The 9,988-nt window shown below is 44.1% G+C and overlaps 1 protein-coding gene across 2 annotated transcripts in view; it reads left to right on the top strand.

Annotated features, from left to right (window-relative positions):
- The first annotated feature begins 91 nt into the window (after positions 1-91).
- CZH12orf4 (chromosome Z C12orf4 homolog) overlaps positions 92-9,988 on the top strand; it is a 30,865-nt gene continuing 20,968 nt past the window's right edge. For both annotated transcript variants that reach the window (XM_054178862.1, XM_009901459.2), the window contains exons 1-6: positions 92-323; positions 2,782-2,976; positions 3,729-3,874; positions 6,414-6,595; positions 8,678-8,777; positions 8,874-8,995. In XM_054178862.1, the coding sequence (XP_054034837.1) occupies positions 2,799-2,976; positions 3,729-3,874; positions 6,414-6,595; positions 8,678-8,777; positions 8,874-8,995 (728 nt within the window). In that variant the 5' untranslated portion in view covers positions 92-323; positions 2,782-2,798. The remainder of the gene's footprint in view (positions 324-2,781; positions 2,977-3,728; positions 3,875-6,413; positions 6,596-8,677; positions 8,778-8,873; positions 8,996-9,988) is intronic.

The raw sequence follows: 9,988 nt of genomic DNA, 5'->3' as shown, positions 1-9,988 counted from the left end.
GCCCCGCCTCAGCACATTCGCCACGAAGCGGGTCTGTGTCGAATCTGCGGCCCCGGACGTACAGGGTCCAACAGGGAGGCGGGAGCTGATGGCGGCGCTGCCGCCGCCTTTTTTCAGTGGATGAACCGCACCCCCTGTGCCGTAGCTCGCCGCTTCCTCTCACCTGTCTGTCCGGAACCCAGGTGAGCGAACAGGGAGGAGGACAGCGCTTGTGTCCGTCGCGGCGAGGAAAGCGGCTCCAGCGGCTGTGGGCGCTGCACAATCCGAGCTGAGGGGCTGTTTACCCTGGGGTTTTGGAGCCTTCCCGGGAGTGGGGGGTGAAGGTGGGTGGCGTCCTGCAGGCCTTTTCCTCCCGCAGGCAGTTTCGTTTCCTCTTTTTCAAGAGACCTTGTGCTGGCTGTCGTGGCGTGGGCCACCTCTCTGGTACCTCAGCTGGAGCTGAGGACACAAGCGCCGGTTAGGGGAAGAGGTTTTGTCCCTCTCTGCTGGGGCTGCACTGGGGTCAGAGGCAGCGGCTGTCACCTGCCTCGGACCTTTTCCTCCCCACTAAATCGGGGAGCAGCAGCAAGACGTTCGTCAGCGTCGTATTTGTGACTAGTGTCCTTTGAATCCTTTTTCCCCATCGCAGAGGGAGAGAAGACCTGGAGACAGCCTCGGATGAGCTTCCATTGAGATTTTTGTTGTTAGGGTGAAGCAGTTTGTGGCTGATTTGTTTAATCCTAGTCTTCAGCATGTTCACAAAACAAAACCAAATCTTCCTATAAACTAGCCCCATAAATTTTGCTGTGGAAGGTATACTTCCTTCTTGTTTATCCTTCTTGTTTATCCTTCTTGTTTATCCTTCTTGTTTATCCTTCTTGTTTATCCTTCTTGTTTATCCTTCTTGTTTATCCTTCTTGTTTATCCTTCTTGTTTATCCTTCTTGTTTATCCTTCTTGTTTATCCTTCTTGTTTTTACTTCTTGTTTTTACTTCTTGTTTTCCTCTTCTCGTTTCCCTCTTTTTTTCCCTTTTTCTTTTTTTTTTTCTTATTTTTCCTTCCTTTTTGTCTTTTTTCCTCCTTTTTTCCTCCTTTTTTCCTCTTTTTTCCTCCTTGTTTCCTTCCTTCTTTTTCCTCCTTTTTTCCTTCCTTCTTTTTCCTCCTTTTTTCCTTCCGTCTTTTTCCGTCTTTTTCCGTCTTTTTCCGTCTTTTTCCATCTTTTTCCGTCTTTTTCCGTCTTTTTCCGTCTTTTTCCGTCTTTTTCCGTCTTTTTCCGTCTTTTTCCGTCTTTTTCCGTCTTCTTTTTTTTTCTTTTTTCTTCTTTTTTATTTTTTCTTCTTTTTCCTTCCTTTTTGTCTTTTTTCCTTTTTTTCTTCTTTTTTTTCCTTCCTTTTTTCCTTCCTTTTTCCTTATTTTTCTTTTCCTTTTTTTTCTTCTTTTTTCCTCCTTTTTTTCCTTCTTTTGACTTTTATCCCCTTTTGTGTCCTTTTCTTTTCTCTTCCTTTTTTCCTTTTTTTCACCCTTCTTTTTTTCTTTCTTCTGTTTTCTACTTCTCCTTGGGCAGTGGTAAAGCACTGAGGAGATTTCAGATGGAGTGTTGTGTCCAGCTTTGCAGGTAATGCTCAAAAGAGAGGAATGGAACTTCCCTCCTCAGTGGAGGGAATTACTGACACAGCTACATGCTCCCATCTTGTATTTTTGTACTGTGGACAGTTCTTTTGCTATTCTTATGGCTTATTTTTATAGTTATTATTTAATAATAATGACAATCTACCCTAAAGTAGGTTTCAAAGTGACAAAATGGGTATTCTCTAAAGAGGTTTGCAGACTCCTGCTCCTCCAAGTCTACCACCTGCAGAAAGGCAGAAAATAAAGCCAAATGCATTGTGAAGGATTTCAGATTTTGAGATCTGCTTGGCAGCAGTTCCAGTGTCTCAGTTAGTTTGCTACTTATGAAGATTTCTTTTGCCCAAATTCTGCCTACTGTAATTTATAAGAGTAATTACCCAAGTTCATGTATTGATACACTCAATTCAATATTTTGGAGACTAATATTTCTGCTTCAGTTCCTACCTATATATTTGTAAGTCACAGGATCACAGGATGTCAGGGATTGGAAGGGACCCAAAGAGATCATTGAGTTCAACCCCCCTGCCAGAGCAGACCATACAGTCCAGCTCAGGTCACAGATGAACACATCCAGATGGGCCTTGAATGTCTCCAGAGAAGGAGACTCCACAACCTCTCTGGGGAGCCTGTTCCAATGCTGTCACCCTTACAGTAAAGAAGTTGCCCCTCGTGTTGAGGTGGAACCTCCTGTGCTGCAGCTTACATTCATTGCTCCTTGTCCTGTCACAGGGAGCAAGTGAGCAGAGGCTGTCCCCTCCCTCCTGACCCCCAGCCCTCAGATATTTATAAACATTTATTAAATCCCTTCTAAGTCTTCTCTTTTCCAGAATAAAAAGTCCTAAGTCCCTCAGCCTTTCCTCATCAGGCAGTGCTCCAGTCCCCTAATCATCCTCATAGCCCTCCCCTGGACCCTCTCCAGCAGATCCTGTCCCTCTTAAACTGGGGAGCCCAAAGCTGAACGCAGTACTCGAGGTCTCACTGGGGCAGAGTAGAGGGAGAGGAGAACCTCCCTCGATCTGCTGGACACACTCTTCTTAGAGTACCAATAAAAAGCCTGGGCTTTTGAAGTTTTCTTATCACAACTGTTAATTATGAACAAAACCATCCTTATTTAGGAGTTTTGCTTACAATTTTAGAAGAACATAACTCATGTCATTTTCATTTCTAATGCAGAAAATCAACTCAAGAAGATGAAGCCTAATAAAGGGAAGACCTGCACTAGGGAGAGAGACTATGTGTATGAATTCAATGCTGGAAATCAACATTTGGTGCTTACTGTCCCTCTCAAATTCCCTGTGCAAGAGAATATTAGCCATCTGCATGGACGTCTAATGCTTCTGCACAACCTGCCATGCTTTATAGAAAGTGGTAAGAATTGCCTCTATAAAAATTAGTGTCCACATCCAAAAGTGTCCTACACAGAATCACCAAGGTTGGAAGAGGCCTCAAAAGATCATCAAGTCCAACCCATCACCACAGACCTCATGACTAAACCATGGCACCAAGTGCCACATCCAATCCCCTCTTGAACACCTCCAGGGATGGTGACTCCACCACCTCCCTGGGCAGCACATTCCAATGGCTAACAGCTCTCTCAGTGAAGAACTTTCTCCTCATCTCCAGCCTAAACTTCCCCTGGCACAGCTTGAGACTGTGTCCTCTTGTTCTGGTGCTGGTTGCTTAGGAGAAGAGACCAACCCCCACCTGGCTACAACCTCCTTTCAGGTAGCTGTAGTTAGCAATAAGGTCTCCCCTGAGCTTCCTCTTCTCCAGGCTTAACAACCCCAGCTCCCTCAGCCCCTCCTTGTAGGGCTTGTGCTCGAGGCCTCTCCCCAGCCTCGTTGCCCTTCTCTGGACACATTCAAGTGTCTCAATGTCCTTCTTAAACCAAGGGGCCCAGAACTGGACACAGCCTGCTTTAAGAGAGCAGAAGAAGGGTGTTTACCAAGACAGCCTTCAAAAAAATGTTTTCAAAACACCAAAACATTAAAGAAAATTCTTGTCAATGCTGTCAAGTAAGGTGCTCAAGTAAAAGGTGTTCAGAAAAGTTTTATTTATATGTTTCCAGTACTTTCACTGACCTGTTTTATTGATGGAGCATTCTCTTCTTGTTACATTAGACCTGAAGGAATCTCTTCATAAGTTCATAGAAGAGGAAACTATAAAAGATTATGACAGAGAAGCTGAAATGGCTCTGGAAGCAGTGAAATCAGGAAAAGTAGACATAAACCAGCTGGCAGATTCTTGGGCTAAAGCTTACAAAGAGGTAAGATTGAGGCTGAAAAGTTACCATTCAGGACTTGCTTTGTGAGGGTGGGTGTGTGTGTGTACAGACAATCACAGCTATGAAGATGCAAAATTACTCTGGAATTCACTTTCAGTGGTCAATTCTTACCCTTTTTTTGTGTTTATTATGTGAAAGTGATCATTCAATCTTCATCCTCCAAAGCTCTCAGTCAAGTTGTTCCTGAATTTAGTACAGTCAAAAGATACAAATTAGAGAGGTAAACAGCTAGTGGCATTCCAACAAAAATAGACTTGCTAAAGTGCATTAGAATCAGAGCAAGAGCTTGTACAGTGGTACTCTTATCCTGAATCTCAATAATCACAATGAGGACTCCAAAGAGAAAGTATATAGTTGGAAGAGACTTTTCAAGCTCATTTCCTGAGTTCTTGTGACAATTTTGCATTATTTACCTGGACCTTAGCAAAGCCTTCAACACTGTCCTGCATGACATCCTGGTCTCTAGGCTGGTGCAATATGGGTTTGATGGATGGACCACAGAGTGAATAAAGAACTGGCTTGATGGCTGCACCCAATGGGCCCAGGTCCAAGTGGAGACCAGTGCTGCAGTCCTGTTTAACATCTTCGTTGGTGACATGGACAGTGGCATTAAGTGCACCCTCAGCAGGTTTGCTGATGACACCAAGCTGTGTGGTGCAGCTCACACCTGGAGGGAAGGGATACATCTGGACAGACCTTGACAGGCTGGAGAGTTGGACCTGTGGCAACCTCATGAGGTTCAATAAGACCAAATGCAAGGTCCTGCATCTGGGTCGGGGCAATCCCAGTCACCAGTACAGGCTGGGCAGGGACTGGCTTGAGAGCAGCCCTGAAGAAAAGGCCTTAGGGGTGCTGGTGGATGAGGAGCTCAGCATGAGCCAGCAGTGTGACCTTGCAGCCTGGGCTGCATCAAGAAAACCATAGCCAGCAGGTCGAGGGAGGTGATTCTCCCCCTCTACTCAGCTCCAGTGAGACCCCACCTGGACTATCCAGTTTTGGAGCCCCTATTACAACAAGGATCTGGAGGTGCAGGAAGGTGTCCAGAGAAGGGCCATGACGATGATCCATGGGCTGGACCTTCTCTCCTATGAGGACAAACTGAGGGGGCTATTCAGTCTGGAGAAGAGAAGGCTCCAAGAAGACACTATTGTGGCCTTCCAGTATCTTAAGGGTGCCTACAAGAAGAGCTGGTGAAGGACTTTTTAGGGTGTCAGGGGGTGATTGGACTAGGGGGAATGGAGCAAAACTAGAAATGGGTAGATTCAGATTGAATGTTAGGAAGAAGTTCTTCCCCATGAGGGTGGTGAGACCCTGGAACAGGTTGCCCAGGGAGGTGGTGGAAGCCTCATCCCTGGAGGTGTTTAAGACCAGGCTGGATGAGGCTCTGAGCAACCTGCTCTAGTGTGAGGTGTCCCTGCTGATGGCAGGGGAGTTGGAACTAGATGATACTTGAGGTCCCTTCCAAACCTAACAGTTCTATGATTCTATTTAGCAATGATGAAGCTTTCAGTGGAGTTATGCATCCTGTTCTGTGTGTGAACTTCAAAACAGAATCATAGAATCAACAAGGTTGGAAAAGACTCTGAGATCATCAAGTCCAACCTATCACCCAATACCTAACACTTCATGACTAACTGGACCATGGCTTCAAGTGCCACGTCCAATCCTTTCTTGAACACCTGCAGTGATGGTAACTCCACCACCTCCCTGGGCAGCACATTCCAATGGCCAATCCCTCTTGCTGTGAAGAACTTTCTCCTCACCTTGAGCCTAAGGAGGAATGCAAAAGGAACTGGAGGAGTCCTAGCAAAGAGAAAGAATGATAGAAACGGCAGCATTTGAGGAAGAAATTATGGGAATTGAGTTTGCCTGTCATGGAATACAGAAGAATGAAAAATTCCACGACATACCTCTCTTAGAACGAGAATTGGAAGCAAATCATCTGCCTTAATGAGTGTCAACAAAATGAAGTTAGCTTAACCTTTGTGAAGGAAAAGTGTGTATTGGGTGAGGATGGGAATGTGATAAAGCATTGAGGAGTTCACAGGTTTCTGTGCTAGTGATTTGTGTGAGCCAGGTTGGCCTCTGAGTACAAGGGTTAGGATTAGGTTATTTTTTGGTATTTCTAACCTACACTTCAGTGATACAACTTCAATTCAGCTGAATCTGGTGGGAATGATTGCATGTGTAAAGTGTGTTTCAATATAAAGGAGCCAGCAAGACTGGCATCTTTGGGTCATTCCGTGCTCAGTAAAGACAGCCTTTCTCAAATCTGCAACTAGTGAAGTTGGAGGTTAGTCATCCTTTCTAGCAAAAGATTGTTTACACAGCTAGTACCCTGGGCCTTATCTAAAATAAGTCAGTTGCAAATGTTTTTTGGGGGTAATTTTGTTCTTTTCCTGTTGCTAATGGCTGAAAATTGGTAATTCCTCACTGTAGTCAAAACCTTGATGTTTCCTGATGGTACGAGGGATCCTTCTGTGTCCTGAACCATACTCTATGCTTTCAAATCTTTTCATAGACAACGTTAGAATATGCAAAACCTGAGGAAACCAGCTGGGATGAAGATTTTGCAGATGTTTATCATGATCTGATACATTCTTCAGCTTCTGAAATGCTGTTAAACCTGGAACACAATTATTTTGTTAGCATCTCAGAATTAATAAGTGAAAGAGATGTGGAACTGAAGAAACTACGGGAAAGGTATTCCTTCTTTTTTCCCCCTTATTAAATGCCACAAGATTAGACTTGGGAGTAATTAGACAGGGAGAGTTGTTAGCCATTGGAATGTGCTGCCCAGGGAGGTGGTGCAGTCACCATCCCTGGGGGTGTTCAAAAAGGGATTGGATGTGGCACTTGGTTTAGTAGTCATGAGGTCTTTGGGTGACAGGTTGGACTTGATCTTTGAGGTCTTTTCTAACCTTATTGATTCTATGATTCTAAGATGTGTACACAACATCATGTGTCAACTTGTATTTCACTATATAAGCCCTATTTCCATTTTATATTTCCCTCTTGAAAGGGTTTTGGTGCTTAGCTTGTGTTGTTAGAGTCAGCTATCTCATTCTGAGTCACTGAAGATAATCAAAGCTGAGGCTGTCAAAGTTAATACAATATTTGATTTCCAGTGTTCTATCCACACTGAAGTGGTCTAGCAACATAAAGTGTTTAGGATATCTAGAAAATCAATTTTATGAAAATATGGGCAAAAGACCAGTTTTAAAATCAGAAACTGCTGAATTTGAACTTTAGGAACCTAGTTTCTGAATAGCTGCAGGTTGCTGCTTTGCCCACAAGAGGGAACACACGCGATGCTGGGTTTCCTTTTCTTTCCCGCCCACCTCCCCACTCCCTCCCCTCCCCTTTTTGTTTCCCTTTAAGGAGAATAGGTTAAGGAATACGAAGACACACCAATATAGGTGAAGTGTAGATGATAGATGCTTGTGAGGTGCAGAATATTCTCAGCAGGTCTAGTTTAGTATTCTACATAGCAATATTGCCAAGCTGCAACTTGGAGAAGGACCTGGGGGGATTGGTTGATGGTCGACTGAATGAGTCAGCAGTGCTCAGGTGGCCAAGAAAGCCAGTGGCATCCTGGCTTGGATTAGAAACCCTGTGGCCAGTGGGAACTGGGAGGTGATCAACCCCTGTACTTGGCACTGGTGAGGCCACACCTCAGGTGTTGTGCTCAGTTCTGGGCTCCTTACTATAGGAAGGAGGACATTGAGGTGCTGGAGTGTGTGTGTCCAGAGAAGGGCAATGAGGCTGAACAAGGGCCTGGAGCACCTGGCCTGCGAGGGGCATATGAGGGAGCTGGGGTTACACAGTTTGGAGAAGAGGAGGCTGAGGGGGGACCTCATTGCTCTCTACAACCACCTGAAAGGAGGATGGAGCAAGGAGGGGCCAGGGTCTTCTCGATGGCAAGTGACAGGACCAGAGGAAACGGTTCCAAACTGTGTCAGGGGAGGTTCAGGCTGGGTATTAGGAACTACTTTTTCACTGAAAAGGTTTTCAAACTTTGGAATGGTCTGCCCAGGGCAGTGGTGGAGTCACCATCCCTGGAGGTGTTCATGCAGCATGTGGACCTGGCACTTAGGGACATGGTGTAGTGTTGAGCTGTGTTGAAGGTTGGACTGGATGACCTTTGAGGTCTCCCCCCACCAGATATGTTCTGTGATTCTGGTTTTCTTCTAGACTGAATGGTACTAGTTAGGGGCTAAATGTTGCCAATGATGTGTTACCAAACCTTTTTGCTCCTTGCTGCTTCTTCTCAAATATGCATATAGAAGAAAGAACACTTAATCCTAAGAGGAGGAGTGCTGAAGAGCTATGCTGTGTATTGACTGATGGAATTGATCATATCTGTTTGTCCTAAGCAAGAAGCACTGTATGTTGGTGGCAGCTGCTGAGACTATTCCAGATGAGTGTAGGCGTTGTTCTGTTGACACAGGAGCTGGCTTGGAATCCCTGACCCTCATCTCACATTTGTTCTGTGGGTATTCATTGCTAAATCTGTGCTGGGGTCAATCAGTTCCTTGCTGAAGAAAAGTCTGAATGTGAAAGGCTAAGTGAAGCTGGGGATTAAGAAAACTAAGGAGGGATGAGGTATTGGATGAACTGATGGTAGCACAGTGGTCCCTTTAACTCCAAGTCCCCTTGTTGAATGTAAGTTGAGTGGAAGCTTATCTGACTACTAAAAATAGACTGAACACACCCTTTTCCTGGTGTTTACCTGCCTGCCTCAGCTGTGGTTGTTGTAAACCTACATTTTTGCTTCTCTTTCAGACAAGGAGCTGAAATGGATAAGGTGATGCAGGAACTAGGGAAATCGCTAACAGACCAAGATGTAAATTCATTAGCAGCTCAGCACTTTGAATCTCAGCAGGTAAACTAGTTTTGGTGAGCTAGAATATGTCATGCAAATAATTGTCTTTAAAAGAGAAAACCCAGAATGTGCAAGTTGTCACTGTTGTTTTGTTAGGATTTGGAGAACAAATGGACCAATGAATTAAAACAGTCTACTGCTATCCAGAAGCAGGAATATCAGGAATGGGTGATAAAGCTTCATCAGGACCTAAAAAATCCCAACAACAGCTCCATCAGGTATTTAGTCTCTCTGTGATGCTTATTTCCATCTGTCACAGTTCAAAGGACTTGCTTTTATATAACCTTCATTTCCCAGTGACCATTTAAATAGAATACTCAAAGCCAAAGCCCCCTGTCATAATTAAATACTTGTAGGAGTCTCTTCATTGTGTGGTGTTAAAAGCTCTCTGTCCCAAAAAGGGTTGTCATGTAACTAAACTACAATTTCAGCTGGGTGGGGTCTCCCTTCTCTTTGACCTTTATTTACAATTTCTACTATTTGACCTTTATTTACAATTTCTACTATTTTGCAATACTCTCTGTTACCACTTAAGGACATTCTGCAGAATAATTGTAGCTTAGTCAGTGGTAACAGTGGGAGACATTGAATTAATAGGCCTCTCTTTTTTTACTTTTTTTCTTTTTTTTTTTTTTCCCCTTCTTTAAATATTCATCACTAGACATCTGAAAAAAATGACATTTTTTAGTGTGAACAATTGTGGTGAGTGCTTGAGGGAAAAAGATTTCTGGTAGAAGAAGTGGCAGGGAAATCACAATGAGTAACGTGGGGAGATCCTTATTCTTTACCATTAGTAACCACCACCTTTGCTACTGATAGGAAAACAGAAGGAGCAAAACCTGATGCTTTTGCATAGCTCATGTTAGTGGAAGAGCCTGTTTTGAGTAGATTTAGGTGAATGCAGTAAGGAATTTATGGGAAACACACTACCTTTAAGCAAGGTGGATGTCAGTGACATCAGGCAGGCATTAAATACTTCATCACTTCCTCTGAAGTGCTTCCTTTTGGGATAAGGAAGCTGAATGTATGGAACATGAGGGAGAAGAGGGGAAATACATTCAAAGAGCATGCTCTATGTTTAGATTTCTCACTGCTTTCCTCAGGATTATTATTCCCTGAATTTATGCTTTGGAAGTCTTTTGTAGTGCTCAGGGTAGTGCCAGAGTGTGCTGAGACTGTGCAGCTCACAAACAAGCTGGCCTCTTTATAAC

This window comes from Dryobates pubescens, chromosome Z, assembly GCF_014839835.1.
Source record: "Dryobates pubescens isolate bDryPub1 chromosome Z, bDryPub1.pri, whole genome shotgun sequence".
Taxonomy (NCBI): Eukaryota; Metazoa; Chordata; class Aves; order Piciformes; family Picidae; genus Dryobates; species Dryobates pubescens.
Note: the sequence above shows the minus strand (reverse complement) of the source record. Positions and strands in the feature narration are given on the sequence as shown.